At 38.0% G+C, this 27,700-nt stretch overlaps 1 protein-coding gene across 10 annotated transcripts in view; it reads right to left on the bottom strand.

Moving 5' to 3' along the window:
* The window catches only part of LOC105676570 (forkhead box P), a 286,205-nt gene that overhangs the window by 140,286 nt on the left and 118,219 nt on the right, over positions 1-27,700 (bottom strand). For 9 of the 10 annotated variants that reach the window (XM_012374631.2, XM_067356013.1, XM_012374622.2 and 6 more), the window contains one exon: positions 5,197-5,304. Coding sequence is in view for 5 of the 10 variants with exons in the window: in XM_067356013.1 (XP_067212114.1) it covers positions 5,197-5,304 (108 nt within the window). In the remaining 5 variants the exon portion in view is untranslated. Of the gene's footprint in view, positions 1-5,196; positions 5,305-13,002; positions 13,007-27,700 lie in introns of those variants that run through there. The other variant, XM_067356019.1, reaches the window with a different exon arrangement.

Genomic DNA, 27,700 nt, shown 5'->3' with positions numbered 1-27,700 from the left:
AAGTGAAGAAAGCGTCTTTCTAAATAGAATTGAGACTTGAAGTTGGTGCGACTTTTCAAGCAAAATATTTCGATGATGAAAAATAGTCTTTTCCCCTAAAATTCGCAACAGAAAAATGCAGTTAAGATGTAGCGCAATCTTTTTCGAATTCGATGAGAATTCCTGAAATGTCAACAGTCTTTCAATTTGTAGTTATTCTAACAAATGTTCATTTTAGCATAATTATCCAAGATAGCGAAATCAATTAGTGAAAAACTCGATAATGATTCTTAATTGCATTCCAAAACTTTCGCAAGTTGAATAACTTTAGTATGTTAATAATTGTGTCTGTTATGAAAAGGTGGCAAAATAGCGAGTCTTTGAAGGGGATGTATGATTATTGGACGCCCTCTTTGCTACAGTGTATTATGGAATATTAAGGATAGCAGCCCTAAAGGGAATATTCTGAGCGCCCGCATGAGTAAGTTTTCGAGAAAATTCGAGTTGTTTGAATATTCTAATTTTGTTACTTGATGCTGAAACAAGATTTAAAATTTTCCAACATTTTGCATTGCATTACATTTCTAGTTTTAAAATAAAATATCGTAGAATTTTTTTAATATAAAATACATCGTAATGATGATTTAGAGCGAGTATATTTATCCAACGATTTTTATTCAATATTTCTAATTTCTCATATTAATGTGTAATTATTAATTCAATATTTTATTTATTTTCAATGTTTCTAAACTGCTCCTGCGTAGCTACATGCATCTAGCCAAAGGTATAGAAACTCAACTTTAATAATGTCTAGCAAAATATCTTAAAGCAAATTTTTCGTGTCGATACCGATTGCACCCCCGAGAATTAAACACCCTTTTAACATCCGAGCAATTTCTTTTCACGACGATAGCAAGCTTAATTGGTTCAAAGGAGAAGCAGGTCTACTACATTAATTGCAGCGTATTGCCAGTACGACGGCCTGGTCAGATGGATGCCTAATCATGGGGGTTGTACGGGCGGTCCGACGCGGAAAAGGCGCCTCGCATTGAATGCTAAACAAAAGCTAATTTATATCCGGAGGTCGAGACTACGCTGGAGAGATCGGGAGATGAATGGCCGCCCTCCTTGCATACCAAGTGGCACGCCGGGTCCTTCAGGACTGCCGAGTTAAAGATCTTGGGGGATGTTCCCCGTGGGGTAGTCGCTTGTATCTTCAAATATCACGTACGAGATGGCGAACTGCGCTTTGGGAACTCGTCAAAAGTCGCTCGATCGCCGCTTGATTTCTATTCAGGCGACACCTTTTATCGTGAGTTTGGATATCATAAGTCTCCTACAACTCATCAACCCTTTACAGACGTTCTCTTTCAAAGTAAATTTTAAGAGATAATTTCTAGTCAAATTTTACGATGCAGGCTGTGTTTCAACCGGGAGGAATAAATAAATTACTAGATTTGAAAGCGCAATTTGCGAGAGAAAATTTTTACAATTTTTATAGAAAGACGACGCTTCAATTGAAACGTCAGAGATGACAAAATTATAAATAATATGTACGCGGCTTTAACAAATTAACAGTGTTAAATCGACATTGTTATTATCATCAAGTTTGTGAGTTTTATGTAAAAGAACCGAAACGTGGAAACCGGATATTCCAGTCTTTATCGATTCGGGAAAGGAAAGAATTTCCGGGCACGTATCACCGGGTTGACGAGCAGGATTCGCATCGCGAGCTTTCGAATCTAGGTGGTTTAATCTATCATTGCGACGGCGAGACGAGAAGCCGGGGTAACTAGCACGGAATAATTAATAAATGCAAGGTGCATTAGTATGCGTTGCGGGGGATGAGTTGGTGCGGACCTGGATGAGCGCGGGCCCGGGGCTCAAGACCCGGGAATTATAAAATAATAAAGAGAAAATTACGTAATGTGAGGATCAGATGAGAATTAGAGGACAATGAAGACGGGGTAAACCTCCCGTCGTCTAAAGGGGTCTGCGCTCGCCGAGGGGTGGAAAGCGGGGCGGAAAGCCGGAGGTCGAGGACCAGACGTCTTAATGTCTGCATCGTCGGGAGCTCGTCCCTCGCGCATGACTATCTCTCCACGACCCTTACATCTTTCCGATAAGAACCGTAAGTCCTGAGGATAAATTCGACTCTTTCCTCAACCTTTGATATCCCGAATGCGTGCTAGTCTGGCACAATTCGGTATATCTAATTACGCGCCAATGTCTGAAGAATGGGATTCAAATTTTTATTATCCACGAGAGCTCGTCGGTTACATGTCACGTATATATGTACACGCTTTGCAACCTCATCTGTGTTATGTAAAAATAAACGTCTGTGTCGCCGAATGATAAAATGTAATATAAATTTCCGCGAATGTATATAATTTTTCAATAAGATCCGTAGAAATAAATAATCTATTTCATTGATGAAAAATTATGAATAGATAATCGAAATCTTTTTTCGAAATATACCCAAGTATCGAGCTTTGAAAATTCTCTAACATAACATTAATTAACATTAACACCAAGTATCTTTTATACATGTCATGTAGCAACATTACGTAAAACATAATGTATTCATTTATGCATTATTCATATAGAAGGTAGTATTAAAAATCGCTCATACTATACGATCTTTCGCAACTCTTTCATTAGGAGAGCCGGCAAAATGTCGCGAGACTTATCGAAATGGAATACGATGTCGCCGCGGTGCTAATCGGGGATTCTAATTAGTAGTCAGCCGACGCAGCCCCGACGCGACTTTGTAAATGGTAACAATGTTATGTAATTAGGTAAAAAGTTCTGTAATCAAGAAGTAGATCTTCCGCCGAGCCGGCCGCCGTACCATCGCGCGCTCGTCTGATCCTCCCACCCTCATTCGTATTAAAATAGTCTCGCTAGGAAAGCGTGCGTTGTGCTCTGCATATCTTAAAACCCAGGGGCTGCCACGAGGACGCTCCAAGAGCCACCCCCGTTCTGATTTTTGCCGCGATTCATATTACTACAGGCGTGGCTGAGATTATGAGAGTGGTATGAGAGAATCAACGTTCTTTTCCTTGAAATTTCGGCTGCATTAGGACAGTCGGAGTGCTCCGGCGCTGTAAACTTCAAATTTCGCGAGCAGACATTTCCGTCGTTGATTATGCAAATCCGCGAAACACGCAATATTATATAACGTGAAATCACCCAACTATTAAGAGAATTCGTTGCAACTCTGCAATTTAACAATGCCTTCTACACGACTATCGTATTATTATACCGTCACTATTCTGCATCTCTGGAATTCCTCGAAATTGTTTTTCATTCATTCCAGTTCTCGCGCAAACAATCGTTGAAAAGTCATACATCTTGAAGTTAGAAGCGCGGAACTTGATGCTTCGCAGCGTGAAAGTCGCACGCGCGGGAGTTGGATTTTAAGCGGATAAGATCGGATAAGAGCGAGCGAACCGGTAGATGTATCGCTGCGCATTGCTTCCTGAGATGCTGACAAATGCATACGTAGTTGCAACAAGCAGGCGTATTGCACCGTCGCTGTCACGTAGACATACGCGATAGCGCAATTCGTGTATACGACCACACGTACGCCACGCGTAAAAGGAGCTGCCGCGGTTAGGTAAGCATACGCGTATATGCACGCATGAGATCATCGGTCGCGTACGCTCATGGAAACGCTGACGTCAGTGCTTTCGGGTTGCTTTTGTTACTTCGCAAACGATCGCGTCCGATACGATGGTATCAGGAAGACGAGTGTCGATTGTACACGTGCGCGTGACAATCTGTACACACACTTAATACTTCTTGGTTAAACAAAGTGTGTCATCCGTTAAAATACAACTATTATTCAAGTCGCAGATTACATCAGATCTATCCACGACTGAAATAAGATATCGGAATCACATAGTCTCTTGTTATATCTTATTTCGAGAGAAAGACGGTTAACAATACAAATTTTAATTGTTTGCATCGATTATATTTGGCATTTTTTCATTCAATGAATTTTTATCGCACTGAGCTCTACGGAGAAGTCAACGAATCTATGATTAAAAGAAATAATAATAGTACTTTTCAAACACTTCACGCATTTTCAAATGCAATAAACAAGTTCAATGCATAAATATTAATGCAAGCATTAATTTTTTCGTCAAGTGTACAGTACATGGGTTCTTACATAACAACGATGATGCACCGCGCTGATGCATTGTGTTGTATGAAAAATCGGAATCGAACCAAGACGCGTTGCTCAATTTGCATTACAAAGGTTAAAGATTCGCACGCGATCAATAGGGAGGCGGAGAATATGCAAATCATCGCGCAGTTTAGAGTAAAGATTACACGAATCGCGCGGTGATTAGGCATCTGAGAATGAGTCATGTACAATATGTACAATATGGGAACAGGACTCCTCCTCGCACAAGAAATATTCATCGTGTAACGATTTGTAAAATCGAAAATTTCCAACGATGAATCAATCGCGATACGGTCTGAAATTTTTGCGAGATAAAAAATGCACCGTCGAGACGATTAGAATGTTGAAAGAAATGTTGATCCAGATATAAAGAGCTCCCCAGATTCGACGAGGCGTTCGCTCGTTAAAGCCCTCGACGGATAAGTAACGAGAATGTCGCGGAGGGAATGCGGAACTCGACACGGCGGAATTAAATAAAAATAAAACGCGGGATAATAACGTTAGCGAAGGAGCCGAGAACCCAAGACAAATAGCCGAGGGAAAACAAAGCGTATTATAAATACCGGGTGACAGGACGAGTGGTGCGGGAGAGTGAGCGCGAGCGTAAGAGGGTGGTCGGCCACGGTCGGACCGAGGGGTGGAAACTCTCGAGGAGGGGGCGACGATATAGTAGCCCGCGACTCCTGGGAGAAAACGCTCGAGAAAGCAGGAACCCCGCCAGCATTTTTGCTACCTGCCGACACAATGAGCCGACGGATTTCTTTTCTACCCTTCCTTCCTCATCCTGTGGCGCGAGCATTCTTACCTACCGGAATTATAAATTTCACGCATCTACTCTAACGAGAGAGTAAAGAATTATGGTCGATAATCCCGAAATCGCGCTACGAACGAAATGTGTGATCGATCGACGTGAAGCAAATAAATATGAGTAATATTCGTAAAACTATTTATGACGAAAAGTCTATGTCTCATAAGCTGAGACATGATAAATTGGGTAAGTAATGTGAGAATAGAAATACACTTACACTAGGACGACCGTGACTGCGCGTATTCAGCTGCCAGGGAACCGTCGATGGCTGAAAATGCTCCTTTCCCCAGGAACCGTTGTCGAACGGATTTTCACCAATGTGTCCCTAAAACAAATCAGCATTACAATTATTACGATGCAATGCAATGCATTACACAACACACGCAATAATTTATTAATACAACTTAACAATGAAATCTTGTCAACTTAAATATATAAAAATGTAAATAAATTCACATTATTTCACACAGATGAAAGTTGATTACACAAAAATTTCTTATACAGGGTGTTTTATAATGTCCGTGCCAACGTTCGTGCGCGGGTAGAGTGCGGTAAACTGAATAGAAAAGTCCTTTATCGTTTTGCAATTTTTGCAATAATAATTGAAATATTAATTAAAAAGGATTGACGAATAATGACGCGTTGCGCGCGGCTAGACCATGAGCTGTACACTCTAAGCGTGACAGCAACGAGGATCGCACGGCGACGAAAAATAACAACACGTATTACTCCTGCTTTCGCCACGCGTTTTTTTTCGTTGCCGTGCGATCCTCGTTGCTGTCACGCCTAGAGTGTACAGCCCATGGTCTAGCCGCGCGCAACGCGTCAATCCTTTTTAATTAATATTTCAATTATTATTGTAAAAATTGCAAACGGTAAAGGACTTTTCTATTCAGTTTACTGCATTCTACCCGCACACGAGCATTGGCACGGACATCATGAAACACCCTGTATATGTCCAAGGCAAAAATATTAGAAATTTGAATATAATAATATAAATATAAAGAGATTAAACACACAAAGCTGACAATATCTTTGCCTTTTATAAAAATATAATATTATATGATGATCATATTAGTCTTGAATAACGAGAGGAAAGAGAGAAAAGAGTAAAAAAAAGGACTAATCAACAGGAAAAATACCAACTGTAACTAACATGTTATTTGCCGAGAAAAAATTGCTAATTAGTTGCACTCATCTGTTTTGAGAAAAAAAATATGAGAGTTACTCAAAGTTATTTTGTTTTTTTTCTTTTAATTCTATAATGTTTCCTTCAAAAGTTCCGTTGGCAATAAACTACAAAGACTTTTTCGCAAATTTCATGAGAGAAATACGTCATGTTATTTGCATGATTGCGCGAATCGTGACCGCGGGTTTTTATTCTTGCGCCTCAATAAACAAGAAAAGTTACACGACGGGGCAGGTCGAGGGGCATCGATCTTGGAGGCTCCCGGAGTTTCAAAGTTTTTTCGGCGCTTTTCCGCACGCCGCGTCTCGCCACTTGCCGGTGAGCTTATTTTTGTAATATATTCCGCGAGCCGCGGCATCCCCCTCCACTCTTTCTCGACTTTGCACCCCGTAAGCCTTATTTTTCTTTTAACTTTATTTCTAACCTAGAATCTCTTCCGACGGCAAGGTGGCACGCACATAAATCAGCGGGTATAATGAGAACACTTCGTCTTCGGGTGCTTCGCCCTCTCGGTCGCAGACGCATCTCTTACAGACCGGCTATTATATTATTCGTTGCCTCGTCGAGAGGAAGTCGTGCCGCTCGCCATTATATTAATATTCATTTTTCTCGCGCGAGGTGATACACCGGCATTTCACGCACTGTCCGGGAAATAAAGAGCGCTAGTCGATTTGAAAAAGACCTCAAAGATCCGTGACGAAAGAATACACGAGCGAATGTAATTAAAATATGATATTTTACTAAACGTCACACAATGGAGTATTTTATGTGCTATTGATACTGGCGATATTTTATGTTCCGTATTTCATGATGTAAAGTTTTATTTACATTGCCGTTATTTTAAATCGCGTTTTTCGCCGTAAAAAACGAGACATGTGTGTTGCTAGATTTATTAAAACATATACGCAGCACGCTTTGGTGCAGTCGTTCTCAATTCTTTTTTACCAATCGTGTTGACAGATTTTTAATATCGCGATACTCATAACTGTAGTTATGGTTAATTATGAATATCTAGAAATATAATATTTAAAAATATATGCAATCAAATTTATGCAATTAAGATAGACTCTAAATCAGAAAGGCAACGTCATCTTCTACTTGAAAGATACTTGCTAATAAATTATTAGCATACGAGAGACTCCATATATGCGTTATAAAAATCGGCTATATCTTTACCCTGAGAGCTGGCCAAAATCATAATGATGCAATCATAATGATTTATAGGAATCAACGTGGAATATGACCGAGATCCTAAATTACTTTGGCACGGTATAATTAGCCAATTTCTGTTCATACATATGCGTTATGTAAACCTCAGAAATGCGTCGCTGTTTTAAAGCGTAAATAGTAAAAAAAAATTACTTGCGTTTATTTTTACAATTTTTCAACATTTCAATAGACTTTAAATTCGATAATATCATTCTCAAACATTAAACTCTCAAAAATATCGCTTAGACACGATATTTATACGGAAACCGAAACAGATCTTCAATCGTATTAAATAAGGCAAAAAGTTACGTCGACTTTGGAATCGTAAAGTCGACATCGAAATGTGTAATTGCAAAACGTAACTGTTTCTACATACGTACAATAGGGCATAGGGAGATAAGGTAACGATTGTCGCGCACGGTCGATGAAACTTGCTTACTAGCCATACTCTTCCACCCCCCCCCCTCTCCCGGTTTCTCTTTCTCTTTCTTTTTCTGATTTTCCTCCTTTTTGTCACTCTTTCTCCAAAAAAGAGAGCCTCATATATTCTTCGTACACGAGGCAGAAATAAACAGTCGTGGTGGAAAATGCTGAACCGGATAGCATATATAAATATGTGGAGGCTATTGAGACACATTGTGCAGTGCATTTGCATGAGCCGTGTTCTCAACGCGCAGCTGGACATACACGCGACAAAAGAAAACCCGCAAACAAAACACGCAATGCACACTACAGTTCTCCTGCTTGTCGTCATGCACGTCGTCATCCCGCACGCGGCATCATAGAATGTTGTATGTTAAGTATTGTGTCACGTGGAAATAAACAAACGGATCTTTTACGGCTACGCGACAAACCGAAGATCCAACGTCCCTCCGTCTCGATATGTTCATTGTCAAATCGCGTCACGTGTGCAGACATGTTGCAAGGCAGAATTGACGGCGATTTTAATTAACTTCTCTGTCTCCAGGCAAGATCAGTTGCAGTTAACGCCTTTTATATTTATATATAATGATTACCGTAAAATTGGATAATGCCAATATAATGAAAGAACATGGATTCATTTTCCTCGTAGAACAACAATTGCATCGCTAAAATGCATTTCTTATCCCAGCTGCAGGAAATTAGTCTCCCGAATAGTCGAAGAAGTAACAAATTTTATTCATTCTTACACGCTACGTCGTATAATTTATTTTAAAACATTTAGTCAATAATGTGTTGAAATTATTTATAAGCATCAATACATTATAATACGAAAAATATATATGTAAGATAAAATAAAATAAAACGAGAGATATGTTTATATACTTGGCAAATTATCGATCTAATGCATCGCAATTGAAGCAGTGATTACTCTGTGCATCAGCTAATTTAATTATTTATAAGCGTTAAAGTAAACATTAACGCCTGTTTTCTCAAGGACTAGTCATTCGAACATGCACGTATGACACGTTTTCAAAAATTTGTCAGCATGCCTGATAACGCACATCGTATTCAACGTTTTGTAAATATTATATCAATATTAAATATAGAAACATTGTCGTACGATTCGAAAAAATACTAAAAAACTTTTTGTATAATTCGCAATAATACGAAAGAATATATTGCAGTTGATATTGATACAGCTAACACTTTTATTTAATAAATATCCAAAATACGTAAAACACGACAAGACATAAAGTTGTAGAAAATAATGGATTCTTTAATCGATGATATTTTGGTGTAATAACCATTTAGATTTATTAATAAATAATTTCATCCGGAGAAAGATGACAAAACTGCTCCTGTAGACTAATAACACTTCCGACATAAATCACGTGGTTACGATTACAGCGGCGTGCCTCTGGTAGCTCCGCGTTAAACGGAGCTCTAACCGCGACCTAATTCGCAGATAAGATAAGTCGTTAAGTGCACGGCGCGGCAACCCCTCGCGATACTACTCGGTGTTTTATTGCCGCGGCGGTCCAACCCCTCCCTTCCCCCCCCCTAGGCCCTCCTTCGGGGCACGGTGAGATTTATTGTAAAATTCGATAGATATTGCCAATTACAACCCCCGCGGCGATACCACCGACGCGCGGGCGGCTCGCGCTATCGACAGAAACGGGAGCGTGCACCTTCCGGTCGCGTCTCGAGAATTTTAAATGTGTTTTATGTACAAAGGCGACGGCGGCACGTTGCATAAATCCATCCCCCTGAAAATATGATTACGATCACTCTCTCGTGCGAGAAAGAGAGGGAAGAGGAAAGAACAACTCGCGCCGTCCCTCGCAGACACCCTCAGACACGGCACGGCGATAAAACGTTTCATTTCGTTCCGAGTGTCTCACGAGGAGGTCGAATAATCTCGTCAATTATTATTTTTACTACTGCCTTCTACATGCTAATTTTTTCGCGAGTATAACACGTCTCCAGGATCATTGACCAAACGAGGAAATGTCTCGTCTGAAATGGCACTCTCGGATGATGAATATGCAATCCGTTCACGGTTATTCCGTGAGATCGATACAGTTCCAGTAATTGCACGATTCAAATTTATGATTTGATTATTTACGAAATTACCGGATGATTGTAAGTATAAACGGATTTTTCGCAAAACAGTATAAACGATGCATCGATTCACACTTTGATTGACATAAATAATGTAGTTGCGGAGACATTTCAGTTTATTTAGTAATTAATATACAGCGGGGGCAATATTGGCAAATTTATGCCAAATCCACGTAATGGGACTAATTTATCACTTTGGTTAACGCCATCAATGGAAATCGCTTGTCACATCGTCTGGATGTTAACTCGCATTTTCATCAATATGTATACCATTATCGCATACTTAACAGCTGCTAAATGCACATTGATTTTTATTTTAACTTCTTCCGCGCAGCGTATACATTTCTAAAATTGCTAACTTGGCTCCTAATCATTTCGGTACAAAAGCATTTTTCACTGTTATAAATTATTATAATAATATTCAATTGCACAATATCATTTACTTCTTATAATAAAAAATGTATTCAATTTTCTGTTACTAAACTCTATCTTGAAGATAAAATTATCTTTTCTTTTCTTTTCTTTTTTTTTACATAAAAACCATCAAAGTAACATACATAAAATAATGATAAAATAATATCAGATCATAAATTGCACAATTTGTCAGATAATGTCAATGATACTATGACGATTACATGGGTTCTTACGAAATTCAACAAGAAATTCAAGAAAGATTCACATAGATACAAAGCGTTTGTCGAGAATTTTTATCCGCCCAGTAGTTAACTCATATAACGCCGACAAATAGACGCGCTCGCGCTTGCGAACGCGGTCGTCCGAGCAAACGAGTTACGAGCGCGGAGCCTCTAAAAATAAATATGTTGTTTATTCACAAGTAAACCGGATGCCGTTGTTTGCTTTGGAGCAAATTGTTTTGTTAAGTTTTGCCGAGCGAGAACGAGCCCGCCGCCTCCGCGTGTGTGCGCGAAAGACAGAAACGCGTGCGTGTTTCAAAGACGAAGACGAGACGACGAAAAGAGTATAACGGAGTCGAGCGTCTCTCGGTCCCTCTGTGCTTTTTCCGGTCTGTTTTGCCTTCTCTTGCTAGAAACCTCCAACTGTACGCTGATTCTAATACTAATAACCGGTACTGACACTATGGCACGTACACCATGCGAAGACGCGACCAACAGCTGACGCCGTAATCGCGATCCTCAATAGTGATAGCCAGGATTGCGCCAGGCGACTCGTAATTTGCATTACGGTGACTCACGAGTCAAAAATAAGATTAATACTAATACGCCATTCTGAGACATGCTGAGAATATATCACCTCACGTGTGTCACGTCGTTATTACCGCGATTAATGAATGTATTCAATGAATGCGATAATAATAAGCGAGTCATTGCGACTGATAATTGATATAAATGTTGTATCTCATTTATCTGATTCATATTCTTAATATCTTTTCTCTTCATGCAAATAATGTTATAAACAACTTTACATTACAATTATAAAGAATATGTTTTCTTTGTCATTCAATTTATAAGTGAACAGAAAAGCCGTAATTTATGTGAAAGATAGAAAATCCGCTTTACATGATTGAAGAAATGCGAAGCATATGCGTATTTATAAGTCAAAATATTCAAAGTGATAGAAATCAGTCAATTCTCACGCGTTGCGCGAATATATTTCCGTTGATAATTACATATAATAATATTAAAGTTACGTCACTTCCAGCCAAAGTTAACATTATACGACCCTCTCCGGTCGCGTTGGTTCGCGCTGCAACACGCGAGGTATTCTTAGCAACCACTTCGCAGGCATAAAGTTGCGATATGCGTGAATTCTCCGCATTCGCGTTTACTTTCTAGAGCAGCGTTGTGCATAATGCAAACAACGTGTAATATATCCGCACCGAAGATAGAACGCTCGCGGCTTATTCGAACTATTATTTCAACAGCAACTGTTGAATTGCTTCACTGCGCCTTAGAACCGTACTTCCTCAACTTGAATTATTAAAGAAGTGACTTGTTACTGACAATATAAATTAATTGATTTAATTTAATTGCTTTTTGTATAAAATATAATCAATTATTTTATTTGTTATCTCTTGAATCGATATGAAACAGATAATATGCGACGTTAATATATTATACATTTTTCAAAAATGTACATTTTGTACTTCGTAAAATGAGAATAATAGAATAATATATAGAAATATAAAGTTATTATATTTGCTAAATGTTAAATTTAGTAACAGTAAAAAATCCTTACCAAATCTGTGTCAAATTGTAACCATTCGTGTTAAAGAATAAATTATATAAATAACAATAAAGGACACGCTAATATAGTATTTAATTCTTGACGCAATGTAGAAACAAACCTTAATATCTCTATTATAATCGCAAGACTGACGTGGTCTTTGACACAAAGTCAACCCGGATAACGACGTGTATCCAGTATACATAGCGTAAAATATGACAAATGCAATTATGAATCTTGCGGGACGCTCTCGAGAAAGAGGACTCGACGAGCGGTGGGAAGACGAGAGAAAAGAGGGACAGGAACGACGAGAACAAGGACCGGTGCAAAAGTTGAAAAGAGGAGGAGAATAGGAACTGCCGAGGAAACCGTGGATACAAGCCGTGGGTAACCGTGCTGCCTCTTGGCTAATTACAAAACGCAATTTAAGAGAGCATCACGGAAATGCGCTAAGTAATATCGTTTCGCCGCGAGAGCTAAAGCGGACACCCGTTACAGATTCGCAGATTAATGCCCTTTAATAAACAGCGCTCTTCGTACACACTGACACTTGGCCGTTCCCATACCCGGGCTCCCTTTACTATTTTCTTCTTGTTTACCTCACAGTAGGAACAAAAGAGGAAAAAGCAATGAGAACACTTTCGCCGTTAGCTTGCGATACGTGAATGCATTTAATGCGGATTACGCTTTCTCCACTCCGTGTACAAAGCGAGCAATGATACAAGCAACACCTGTAGTTACGAGCTTTATACAGTGCTTTACACACATCACCAAGTTTGACACAAGTGAAAGAATGAACTTTGATGTTCCGTCCCAAGCAAAACTTTATCTATTTGTCACTTCAACTGTAACTTTGTATAAAATTCTAAAATCTCAATCAACAAGCAAATTGTGACAATAATCATCAAGTGTTTTAAGCTGAGAGAATCGATGCCTGAGTTAACCGTTTTAGATTATGACGAATCTAGTTTATGAGATATTAAAAGTTATTTTATCCATCCGAGAAACAATGTAGAAATACTAAAAGAAAAAACAGAACGATCGTTGAAATATCTCAAATACGATCAAGACTTTTCTACATGATCTACAAACTAGAAATAGAATTTCTAGAATATTTCTAGAGTAAAGCGGTTTCATAGAAATTGTTATTTATACAAGTTGTAAGAATTGCATAAATTTCTTTCCGACATCTACACATAATTAATAATGATCAACGTATATATTTTCTGAATTCTTAAAATCAATACTGCATTAATAATTGGAGCAGTTTGGCCTTTTCTTTTTATAGAACTGCACACGACGTGTATAAATTTCTGTTCGGAACGTCGCTGCAGTTGTGGTTGATGACCACTGCGTTAGTCACCTGACTACATACGACAGCGTACCTGAGGAACGAGACGCGTCCACACATACCATGGCGTGTACTCAAACAACATTGCATATGTTTTAACTTGTAGCAATCAATATTTAAATTAAGATGCGATAAATCAGTTCGCAAAGTAATGAACTAGAATCGTTCGGTTTGTTTTAATTTATGAAAGAAGATTGCTTATAAATCGAGTATAAAATGTAAAAATAACAATATATTGTACATATATACGTTCTTTATACTCAGATCTTACATTATTATATTTATATTTCTCCTAATTATTTTACCAACAATTTTTAAAAGTTTATCGTAGATAATAGGAATGTAGTTTTTGATTTCCAATATATGTATCATGTTGCTAAAAGTGAATGAGCTAGATCAAAGTAGATGAAAACTTGTATTAATTTGTCAGATATTCTCGTCTAAAGCAATCAAAAAGCAAATTACAAAATTTTACGAAATAGTTGCATTTTTTTACGTCATACGAACATCGCGAAGTAATATAAAATTCTGTGGTCGCGCGCGGTGTGTAAAACACACACGTTTCCTCTTATCGATGTTTGCGCAACGCTTAAGGCGCTATGCCGAATTAATAATCGTGTTAGATTGCCGTCGCGAGTTTTATCGTCGGGAGAAAAGAGGGAACGTTCGCGGCACACTACAATTTGCTGATTGGCGTCCTTACCATTAGCCGGCTTAAAATTATTTGTGATCGTTGGCGCGTTCGTTTGCTGACAAACACTTTTTCCCAATTTCGACGGGCGTTGTCGTCATCGTGGCACACTTGTTCAAACACGAGTTGGCACGCATAAATAACATCACGGCGTAAATAACATTAACACGTGCGCCCTATGCGTGGGTGTCGAATTTCCAAAGTCAAATCGATACGTACGAGCCAGACGAACGTCGATATTACTACGCGTGTATCTACACCTTTCACTTCGTACAGTGAAAAAAATAAATCTGACCTTTTTAACGATATTATCTGGAAAATTGTATCGCATAAGTACAAAAAATTATAAATAATTCTATTGTAAATATATTTTTTACATATAATCCCGTTTCGTTCAGATAATACTTATTCAATATAAATGCATAAAAATCCAGAGAAGGTTACATGCGGATACCGATCAATGTTTTAATCATCTATGAAAGCAAATTTATAGTGTTAAATATGCAGTTGATTATTTCATTAGTAATGCATTTTCATAACTAGGTTATTAAAATCCTTTAATTCCCGCAATTTACTTTTCATGCATGATCGTATGAAATATGAATTACGCAGCTTCCACGTTTGAAAAGATTAACATTGTTAAGGAATTAATAATCACCTGTCACAAAACCAATAAGTATCTTGCTGCATAGCTATTAATCTTCTCTCCCGAATATTCACAGTCATAAATTAATGAATGATAAAGAAACGTAACAAAAAATGTCGTGTGGAATCCATGAAGCTACATAATACGAAACGTTCAAAGCGATTTCAGCGAAAAAGTAGACGGTGCGAAAAAGATGCATCGCGACTCCGATCCGGCATTCATTCTCGGAAACTGTGAACCTGACTGGGCGCTCGCGAGGGCAACAACATCTCTCAAGGCCACTCGATATGAACGATGAGACAATCTAGTAGTCCGATCTGCACAATCAGATCATCAGGTTAATTTGTGTGAAGAAGACACGATTTACCATCACTCTCATTAAGTCAATGATTTACTGATCATAATGCTTATTTTTTCTTTTATAACATTTAAAACGTCAAGAAATGTTAAAAAATTTTTTCTTCCAAAGCAAATAACGTATCAAAAAACGATATTTAATACAATATAATCTTATATATTGAATATAAATAATACATCGTAATTCCCCCATCGAGATTTTGACGCTTTCCGTCTTTTCTTTGATCGTGTTTTCTTTAACAGTATATATTAGCAGGATATATTTTATTTAATGCCATCACAGCATTTGTGTGTGTGTGTGTGTGTGTGTGTGTGTGTGTGTGTGTGTGTGTGTGTGTGTGTGTGTGTGTGTGTGTGTGTGTGTGCGCGATTAGGCAAGATTTTTCAAAAGAGAGATTTTTCAATTCTCGATATAGCTAAACCAAACGAGAAATGCTGAATCTAACAGAATTAATGCGAGCGATGCAAATATGTATATTATATCTTTCTTTGTCACTTATTATGTTATAACATTTCGTTTTTTCTATGAAATTTTATACAATATGTACAGATTTCCAGCAATATAATAGCCAGTATATAAATAAAAATATTTCAAATAAAAATATTTTTATTTATATCAATGTGATATTTACAAATTCAGTTAAACAAAATTATTATACAAATATTGTTCATTACTTGGACAGTGACTTACATTTTTTCCCGCAATTTTGGTAAAATATTCGCTACCAAGTTGGAGATGGTGTTGCGCGTGATGTCATATAAAAACGCAAAAATAATAGCTAGGTGCTGTCTCCTTTTCTTGGTAGGCCAGCAGCTAAGAAACGCGGTGGTAGATAGAAAGGGTGGGTGCCGGGTGGCGAAACGCTACCCGAATAAAAATGGGGTGTTTATAAGCGAGTATCCAATGTATCACGCTATATTTACATACACCCCGCGTTTACAGTGCTCGCTGGGTATCTACGATGGCCTTCGCCACCCCTACTGGTACTTCCGAGCCGCTGTCGGAGACGCAGACCAATGCATATAGCTGATACAATAAAAATTAAATATGGTATTTCACCCGGCATCATCTTCAAATGCATAATGAGATCCTTTACACGATTTATTTTGTTTTTGATGAACGCCGTGACACGCCAAGTAAATGTTTGAAACATAATGGCATAAAGCAGGAGGAAAATATAAAATGAGTTTCTGCATATTATTTTTTCATATTCCGATAACTTTTATCTCTCCTATTTTTTGCACACTGTGTGTGCAATTTGTATATAATACATAAATATAAAGTATTTAAAAAAGGTGTCACATAAAAATATAAATTTTATTAAAACCTTCACGATGCCATGTGGATGTATTTATGCAAATTGCAAATATTCTGCCACCTTATGCTTCCCATTTAACTGTTGTAATGTTTAAATAATCGTAAAAAATGCGCGATTTATAACAAAATTTGACTAAAACCAACACAGAAAATAGCTACCGTGCTCATCCCCGAAATTGGAATATTGGAATATTTTTTACATATGTGACTATACAAAATGACAAAAATCATATTCAGACAATTGCATAAAATCATGCACCGATTTATCGAATGTTGTTGATGAAAAGTCGCTTCGTGATACAAATATGTTTTGACGTCGAGCAATCCGTATTTTAAGCCGTAAAACACGGCCAATTATATTTTTTGCGCATTGGCCGGCGTGGATAATTGCGTAAATAAATATGAATACATATGTACATACGTGTTGCCGTTAATACCGCCGCGTAATCCCGTGTTCAGCACAGAGCGATGATTTATTTAAACAACAAAAGTTTCGCGATAAAAGTCGGAAAATAAGCGCGCCGCAGTTATCGATCCGCGCGTTAAGTTTATAGTCCGATAACCTTCTTTATTTAGGGGAATTTCTGTTTGATCGAGCATCCCTTCGATGAGAAGGGACCCCGTGATTTGCCTGATTCTTTCGCACGGCCGCTTCTCAATCTCGGCCTAAGCCCCGACGCCTGCGCTATATAGCAAATCATTTCTCCTCCTCTGAGAATTACGCAAAAATACATGCCCAACAGCGATGGAGTTAATGCAATTGTGATAGCCTCGTAAATATTTCTAATCAGATCAATAATTTAATTATTAAACTACATAATTAATAAAATTTCTTCATTAGTTTCAACAGAAAATTTAGGCGATTAAGTTATCGCGCAACATCAATGTACAACAGGAAATTATTATATTTAATTAATAAATTTATTCACTGAATAAATTTTTTTATTTCAACATGTTAAAGTTTTTGCAAACAAAGCAAAAAATGATAAAGAATTATATATAAGTGATGCAATAATAACAAGCTAAAGAAATACTTTAAAACAATAATTAAGAAATGTCATCACAATTACGAAATATTATGTACCATAGTAACGAATCATATTACTGCGACACAATTTGTATACAAAAAATAATTAAGCAATGCTTTGTGTCAATAAATATTAAGATTTCATCAGTCAACACTCGCATTAAAAGCCAAGACATTGAAGACGAACAAACTTTAAAGAGATGTTGAAACTTGCATAATGTGAAAAATAAAATTTACATTGGCCACAATTCACGCTGTCTGTCTTACACAGACGGAAGCCCAAAGTCTGGTGAACTTGATATTCCGGCGAGAATTCGGCGACATTCAATTGAATTTTCGATTTGGTTTACAGCGTGGGTGCCAAGGCAAGGCTCTGATTGACGCTGATTCGACCGCGACCTTTTCTCGCACGAGTAATATTCAACATCAAACTCTTCAAACAGCGTCAAATTTTTCAATTTTCTTTTTGCACACATCTGAGCATCGCATTACACCGTGCTTCCTATGCATGTAGTTAGTACACAATACATTTCTACTTTAAGAATTTGTCTTTGTTTCATTTGATATATAAATATTTACTTTAAGATATATTGTAAAAATCTAAAAAATTCAAGAAGCAAATAAAGGCTAAATGTTTAATTTCTAATCTTTTCATAAAATTTATTTTTCTCCAATTGGATACGTGTACATATTATTTGCAACGTGAAACGTAATTAAACAATATAACAATGCAATATGTGGACTCTGCTCTCTGTTGAAAATTTTATTAAAATGATTGAGTTTGAGACAGATAAATTTTAGTACGTCGTAGCGGACAGCAAACTGTAAATTTTCCACTTGGATGTGGGATGTTAATGCGGCAGCTATTTACTATTTGCAATCTGACAACGTTCTTAAGATTCCATGTCGGAATAACTGGCAGTACACCAAGTATCATATCGAGAAAATTATGCACAACTCTTGTTACAGTGCATTATTATTCTGCAATTTCAAAAGTGCATGAAACAGTTGCCGGTCAAAGATTTCGTATGTTTATCATATTCTCGCTGAATTCATGAGGAAGCGCGGCGTGTTTTATACAATCTATTCAAAGTAATTTGCATATGAATTATTTTCTCGAAAATACCTGTTGTAAACCTTGACAAGTCAAAAGATATGTCATGTCATATCAAGTATTGAATACAATGATCAAAACAATTTTAACTTAAATATTGTTCTATGCTGTAAAATATTAGTTTTATTGTTATCACGATATTGACTGCTTCAACAACCAAAAATCATTCTTATTTCGATCAGAAATTTTTGTCACACGTGCGCACTTTTAAAAATATATAGTAATTAATAAAGATTTATTATTCAAATAAAAAGAGTCAAATACTTTAATGAAATAAATATTTTACTAAATATAAGCGCGCGCTCTCTCCCCCCCCCCCTCCTCCACACCTTTACCAGCCCTCTCTCTCTTTCTCTCTCTCTCTCTCCCCCCCCCCCTTCTCTTTCTGTCTGTCTTTATGTATTGACATTTGTTGAAAATATTTTCGCGCAATAGTTATTTTGAGAATTACGACAAGTTATCCGGCAGTAAAATTCCACCACTATAGTCGATGTCACGTACTGTACGTATATAACGAAACGGGCGACGCAGAAAGTATAACCCGGGGAAAATGTGTATCTCCGAAGTAAAGTCGACGTAAAAATAATGGCGTCGGGGCTTACCCGATTATTTATTATTTCATATACAGAGCCGAGCCGATAACGGGCACGACGGTGCATTAGCATTTTTTTGTTGTTTAAAAATGAAATATACGGGGTGTTGTCGGCGAAAGAGTACCCGGTCTAAAGTCGTCTCGCTCGAGGGAGCTCTTGATCTCCAAATAAGTGGGTATACGCCTTCCTGAATACTAAGTCATGGATATAAAAACCCTATCGCGTCATTCATTCGAGTTAATAATGCGCAAGCGCATCGCTCTCGGATTGCATTCCCAGATGCTAGTGAACGAAGCGTTTTCTCTCATTGCGCTTTATTCGAATTGCAAAATTAGACTAGGATTTAATAGCTTCAACTAATGCACGGGAGATATATTCGTATTGCATTCGTCTTTTAAAAGCTGTTGATTCGTATAGAGACTTTTAGTATATCGATCGCTAAGGTCATTAGTCCAATAACATGTATCATTCGCGCCAGCTATAGACAGTTATTTAATGCTCATCGTATTTTCAGCTCCCTTCAATGACCAGATTCGATTAAAGTTCCAAGTGTGCGTTAAGATAAATAAATTCAAACACTTGCAAAATTTAAAATATAACAATTTTTTAAAATATATAATAAAGATTTTAATTTACATAATTCCAAGATTATACTCTTGTGTTATAAACTTTCAGCCATGAGATAAATTCTTTCAAGTGAAATATGAATAAATACATTTATGTTACATATATAAAGATGAAATTTTTGATTATTTTTTTATTAATTTAAACTTATCAACTTTCATAACATATCCTTAAAATAATTTCTAAAGCATTTTCAGCAGCGATAAGGAGATTACACTTTTCTCACAAACTGCTAAAAAGGATATTCGAGGCGTCGGACAAAAATTGACACGGCCAAATTTGCAGAGCGCAAACAACTATTGCTGAGCGCTTAAATATCAGCAAGGAGGACAGAAGCTTCGTCTGCTAAGACCTTTGGCATGAGCCTTCGGTGTTATTATTTGGAGATCAGACCGGAGCGAATATCTAATTGTAGTAACGACCGCGATACGCGTACCCGCGCCATGTGGCGTGCCGTTTTCCCGTGCGGCTTTGAAACTGACTGGCGACGCGCACCGCGGCATCGTCGCCCGACAGACAAAAGTTACGCAACCGCGCAACCTCTCGGAGGGCCCGGGCCGAAATCTGTGAGGTACACAATCGCTTTCGTCGCTTCTAAACTGTACCAATTACAAACACTGGCGGCTTCTCCATCCCCGATGTTAACTAAACACTAAATACTAACGACACACATCCGCCGTCGCCACACCGCTTTGTCTTGTTGCCGCTACGGATGTGCTTTCTCCCAGCAGCGAGTATTACCGGGATAAATGTACGCGTATCCACGAATGAGCTGTTGATTATTCGCTACTGCACTTTGTTGCGCGCCGCACAAAACCGACAGTTATATTTTATCAACCATATCTCTCGCGCTTTCTTTCACGATATCACGAAACGCGTATCACTTGCGTATTGCTGCGTTACATACTTTATTCACATAATTTTGCATTGAAATTGAAGAAACAATCAGGCCACTTTTTTCATCTCGTTGCAGTTCTAAAATTATTATAATTTTTATAAGAGCTTATTTTCTCATCTATTTATACAATAATATCGGTACGTAATGAAAAATAAAATAAGCTTGTCTAAAAAAAAATGTTACCTGCATCAGTTTTTCATGTGTGATTTACCATTTATTACGCTGTACTGTGTCGTAAATCGATAGATTGGAAATGCGATTATCAGGCAATTAAAGGAACGGCGCGCGTCACGAGCCTGACGTCGGAGTAAGCTTAATCGATTATAACTAAGTAATGTTTGTTTGATACGTACAACAGAAACGACTGCAGCTACGGCTTCACGGAAGAGCGCAGCATGTTAGCGTCGACCGGTGAATTGCAAGATTCCGTGTTTATTGCATTTAGCGGATGGCATTGGCCGTCCGCATGCAACTGAGGTATACCAAACGCTTACATACACTGACGAGCCGTCCGCCGTAGTATACGTAAGCATGTACATTCCTTGTCAAAAATGCATCCCGCGCTATATCGCAAATTTTATCCGCAATCGCGTGCCTCGTGTAAATAAATCTGCGTCTCGTAAATATAATTTTATAATTTGCAAGATTAAACTTACACAAAACTTGGAAAACCTGCAAAACTTGTTAAACTTACGCCTAAGCTTTCTGTGCATCTGTAAATATTCCTCCTTTCAGTTAAGATATTGACACATAATTGAACCAACTTTGTCATGTGCCATCGATGTACATAAAAATAATATTCGCACAAGCAGTACAGCAACGTTATACGTAGATTAGAATTACCTTTCGATCAAATCGCGGGACATCGGCTGGCGTTGGAATGACCATTCTTGAGGAAGAGTGTACCAGCCGAAATAACTGTGCACACGATATGCTTGAGCTCGTTTCTATCTCTCGAGCTCTCTCGCGCGCGCGTTTGCCACACCCTCCCATTTCTAGTATTAAATCTGACCCGATGCAACCCCTACGTTATGTTTTATAGTCCACGATCCGTGCCCCCGCCACACGCGCGCGCCTACAACATACGTGAATCTGTTGGTCAGATGAAACGTGGCCATTCGATAGCGTGCAAAATTTACCGTGTAATTCGGCTAAACGCGACGGGCGTATCGGGACATCGTATGCATCGCACAATGTACGTTCATTTCCATACTGCGCGCCTACGTCGTGTCGATAACTTACGACAGAACTGCGTTGCTAAGAAGCGCGAATGCATGTGTCTGATAACACTCGATCTTGTATACAACCGCGTGTGTAAAGTAAACTGCGACACAGCGTGAGCATATACGATAAATAAAATAACGTGGACGACAGTGTCGCGTTACGTTGCGCACAAATGAGAAGCCAACTTGCACCAACAAGCTGCGTTGTACTTTTGTCACGTATATACTTATTCTTCATTTTATATTCACACTAATATTTCTTATTAATTAACAATTAATATTATATTTACTATTAGACGTGAAACGCTTTAAGTACTATAATTGAAGGAAGCTATTTCCGATAAAGAGAAGTTTATAAAATTTGTAATTAATTTTTTTATATAGTCGCTAAAAACATTTTAGCTCTTTAATTTTTTATATTACTGTAAAAATTCGAATTTTTAGATCCTGATTTTCTTATTTCCTGCTTGCTTTATAGCACATATTTTGTAAAAATATCAAGATGCATCATATCTCGTCTCTATTATAAAAATAATATGAAAGTACAAATAACAGAAATGGAAGACAAATTATGTGGGGTTTCCTTATAAGATGCATGCTATGTACTCATCAGGAATTCAGAAATTCTTACTTTTCTGACGTGGCAAGTGTTTTACCTTCCAAAGTATTGAGTAATGCACAAATTTGCGCTTGGATCGTCACGTTCCAATCAACTGCATCGGTTAATTACATTTAATAGCATTTCTACGTTACAGAATCTAAGCTCATAAATTTCAGTATAATAACAAAAACTTGAAACTATTATCCGTAACATAATATAAGTTATTTATCAATATAATTTGAGAAATGTGTTACTTTTATGTAATTCTGCATTGTGTACACCCGCATAAAACATACTTCAAGAATATGTGAACAAAATTTGAAATTTTTAAAAACAATGTTTTAAAAAAAATGCAATTTTTTCTTATACTTATTTAAACGCGTAAACGATGATTAATACCTATTCATCACGCGAGCAATTTAACGCATTAAAGAATTTATATTACAACAACGGAATATATTCTTAAAGAGGGATGATTGCTTCCAATAGCTCCGAGACGTCGCAAGGTCGGCAAAAGAATGGCCGTGTGTGTAAGGAGGGTCGCGAGAAAAATGCCACACATTCCTAGGGACAAATTTACGAGGTGAAACCACAGCCACTCCATTCCTCTCTCCTCCCGTCTCACTCTCCTCTTCAACATCCTCCGCCACGCGGCACGGTTTACTGTTTTACTTATTCGCCAACGGCAACTGGTCAGCAAAGATACTTTGTATATAAATTTTGGTTACTGTGGGGGTGGTCCACCAACGCCCTTTCTACGCGACCGCCGTTCAACCCCTGCCGGTTTCGTTGCACTGCGGTTTCGGTTACTCGGAAAGGGGGACTCTCTGTAGACAGTGGACAGCGCGGGGTGGAGTTGTCTTCTGGCATGTCCCGCGCACCTTCCGTGGCTGGCAAGCAAGAGACGTGGAATGAGTTACTGAAGAAGAAGCCGGCTAAACTTAAAGGGATGGCACGAAACGCGCTCACGTCCGATGTCGCAAGCCAATACGTTCAAACAGTTGCGCAAATATGACTTTTAACGAATATAATTTGATCAAGGCATCGGAAAGGGTGGTCGTATGAATAAAATATAAAGCAATCTTTTAATCTGATTTATCGAAACAGATATGTCAAAAACATTAATAATGTTCTGAAGCTTGAAAACAAGATTCTATAAGTCAATTATGGAAAATAATATTTGTCGTTTAGAACATATGTATTGAGCATAGATATATTACGATAAAAATTTTAAAAAATATTTATGCGGAATGTAATTGTAATTTATGTTTATGCTTTAAAACAAGTGCTTTTACATTTACCTTCGACTAAAAGTATATGGCCACATTAATAGCACTGAGGTGACAGACAACAACGTAAAAGTAACTTTTAATAATTATTAGCATGTTATAAAATATAATCAAATTTAATGCAAAAAGTTGTTTAATTTTTGCATAATAATGACTGAAGATATTGAGAGAGCTTAAACTTGTTACGACAATTATCATTAAGATGTATACGTCATAAACCTAATAAAATTTATTAAACTCATGTTTGAATTCATTCAATAGTAAAAGTTCAATTATTAGTAATAAAAAGCAATAGGAAAAATAAAAGCGAGTTTTTGATTGTAGATAGCGTCGCCAGTATTATCGTCATTTATTCAATGAGTACGTTATTACGTACACACACCATTCGTCTGATATGTTAGAGTGATAAACCGATTGTATGTGGGCGATCAAAGCTCTTCGGATCCTCGCGTGAGTTCTCTCCTTCTTGCTTACGCACCACGCGACGGCGCATTTTACAAAGCACGCAAATATAATTGCGACGACTATCGAGTTGCGGCGTGGGGCGTGAATATAGCGTGGATCATAATTGCCGAAACTTGGTTCAAAGCACAAGGGGGGCATACACTCCTTTCGTGAAGGGTTGTAGGTAAGAATCGAAGACTGCCGGAACGAACTGAGGGATTGGTCCGAAGGGTTCGGAGAGGCTCCGTACGCCCGAGCATCGTGTCAGACGCGTTCGACTTCTCTTCCAGTCACCTCCCCAAACGTTTTCCACCTTGAACCTCCTTCCTTCTTCCCCTTTGACCAAACCCCCTCCTCTCGCGTCCTTGTTCGGCGCATCGCGAAAAGAGAGACGTCCGCCTCGGCTCGGCAAACTTGCGCGAAACTTCGATGCCGGAACTCGTCCATGGAACGGAGCCGTCGGGACGCGGTGAAGCTTTATAGTCTTCGCCGGTAGGAACTCGCAAGCACGCTGATCCGTATCGCCTAAACGAGGTTTGGCAACGGCGCTTAGCTCGGGCCTGCCCGGAGAAAAGAGTTTCATTAAAAGCGGATAATGAGGCAGTCAGGACCGGGCTAGGCACTACTCGCGAGATTTGCGTTATACGCAAGGGGTGGCAGCGGCCCCGCTATTATTTTGAGGAAGAGTTCGATTAGCGTGGCCGACGACCTCTCCCGGAAAGGGGTTGAAGGATAGCCGGCAATTTCTTTTTCTAAAACTTTCGAGACATTGTTATAATAGATTGTCAAGAGATTTGCACCTCAGCCTAGATTTCACTAGTTTCTCGATTACAACTTTCCAGATTTACCAACTGTCAGAAATGTTTGCGAAAATTCCATCACATTCTTATAATTGTCAAGAAATGAGTGTCGGTCTAGATTTTACGTTTTTAGATTCCAGATTTACAATTAAAAAATAATTCTTTTTACGAACAAATACAAATCTTGAAGACGTTCATGTAACTATGTAAATTTATGTAATTAATTTTATCTCAAAAACATTGCAGTTTGTAATTTGTGTATTTTGAATACTTCTAATAATCGTATTATATTATTCAAGTTGCTAGAATAAACTTAACGGAAACGCGTTCAATTTTTATCGCAATTGTCAGAACTTAACTAGTAATTATTAAACCGGTGTTTCTTCTTCATCTTTTTAAACAGTAATTATGTAAAAATAACTAATTATTCATATGTGAAACGAAGGCGTGAAGTGAACTGCGCTCTTTGGCACACGAATAGTTAAATTATATGTATACAAGGTGTCTTAGACCGAACGCACCGTACTGAAATGGCACATTCCTGAGATCATTTTGAAATGAAAATAGCAAAATGGGAGGCATTTAAAATTGATCAATCAAGTTGCTCCAAATTCGCGCGCTCAGGCTTGCTACATCGCACAGTAATAAAAGTATCTTCAGATATCGATCTGTTTTTATATTTTATTGTACGTAAAATTATATCTGTATTTAAAAGCAAATCGTAAAAGCATATTATAATTGAAGCAACTTTAAATGCTTCTTATTTAAAAACTATTATTGCCTCGGCATTTTGGATTATTAAGATTTTTATCTCAAAATAATCTGAGGAATGTGGCATTTTAGTACGGTACATTCGGTTTGGAACACTTTGTATAACGTGCATTATATAATATGCATAATATATTAAAGCTGAGCTGCATAAATATCGCAAGTTTTTCAGGGCAGTTTCTTGTTTTCAATATTTGTTACGAGTTGATATATCTGTCAAAATATGTTTCAATAGCGGAAAAACACCGATAAAATATCTCGCATGTTGTTGTTTGTATCACGCGCGTATCACGTATCGTCATACAAACTGAATGCGTCGAGCATCGGGTGCAATCGAGGAATAAACCGGTGAGGTGATCGCAGAGTAGTTATCAACGGATTTGCGGTATCCTAATCGGCAAGGGTAGCTAATCGAGGCGTTCCATCGAGAAACCGTCGGGACACGGGGATTACTCGCTTATGCGTGTTAAGCTTTCAACGAGCTGTTACACACAGAGCTCCATTAGGCCAGGCAGCCGCGATACGACGTCAGAGCCGTGCACTTCCTGACAAACTGCCCCCCCCCCCCCCTCCTCTCACTCTCTCTCTATCTCTCTCTCTCTCTGTTCCCCCTCTCTCCCAAAACACTGCGATCGGTTTCGCTTAGCGAGACGACGACGCCGCGGGCGTTAAGCGTGTCAAATCTGGAATTCGCATCCCGATGCGACACCTACGCACGATGAGTTTATTTTGCATGCGGCTTAGAAACATCTACCGAAAAATAGTATATTAATTTCACAGGTGACGCCTCAACGAATTAATCGAGTGAAATCGTGTACCTCGTAATGAATATCATTAAAATCACTGAAAGTAATATTAACCATTCATCAATTTCTCCTCCGTGTTTCGTGAGAATATTCTTTTTAGCAATCAATTTCCTGCATCTTACATAATGAACATAATGCGAACTGTTTTCCCAATATTTTTCGATCAAAAGAGAAATCCATTTTACGTCTCCGTGAACAGTGCGTATAAATTTGTTTTGCAAATGCAAATTATTTTATTAAACGCTGTCTAAGATTTAAAATACTATTGACTCCCATTAGAGCAATATTATATTACGTTGCATTCACCTCCAAAGTATTTCCTTTATTTATCTTTAGCGTATTTCCTATTCCATCATTAGTAGGCGGTGGATAATTGCTAATGGGTTTCATATCTGACACGCGTGTCAACATTATTCTGAAAGCGCTCACGTTGCCGCTGGAGGCGATACCGTAATAACTTACACGCGCATTAGAAATGCAATAACCGCTATGCCACCAGTATCGCGGGTATAAAGGATACAACAAAACATGCGACGCAAGTGTATAGGTGCTTATGGGTGCGCCGTTTACCGATGATTCACAAGCGTTGCACCGTTATTATGCGCTATGCACATCAAGGCGCAGCGCTGTATTGGTTTCTGCGAACTGTAGAAACTTGCAAAGATTATATGTACTTGATTGCAGTTAGAAGAAAGACTTCTTTCAGTTCTCTCTCAATGTTGCAACAATTTAGCCGATTCAATCTTTTACAAATTCTTTCTCTCACACAATTCATTCGAACATGTAATATTGATAAACTTTTAATAATTATTTCAAAGAAACAGTTTCATTTAACCTTTTGGTTGTAAACTTTTCCACTTGACTTTATTACAAATTTCAAGTTTGTATTCCATTCAGCAGTTTACCGTTTACAGAATTCCGTCATAATTGAAACGAATCTCGGACTTGTATATATAATTTTCTTATAATATATTATCAGTGCCGCATAGTATTGTAAAATCAGCAAATTATTAAAATTGTATGA

This window comes from Linepithema humile, chromosome 5 (genome assembly GCF_040581485.1).
Source record: "Linepithema humile isolate Giens D197 chromosome 5, Lhum_UNIL_v1.0, whole genome shotgun sequence".
NCBI lineage: Eukaryota > Metazoa > Arthropoda > Insecta > Hymenoptera > Formicidae > Linepithema > Linepithema humile.
The sequence above is the reverse complement of the archived record's forward strand: the minus strand, read 5'-3'. Positions and strand labels throughout refer to the sequence as shown.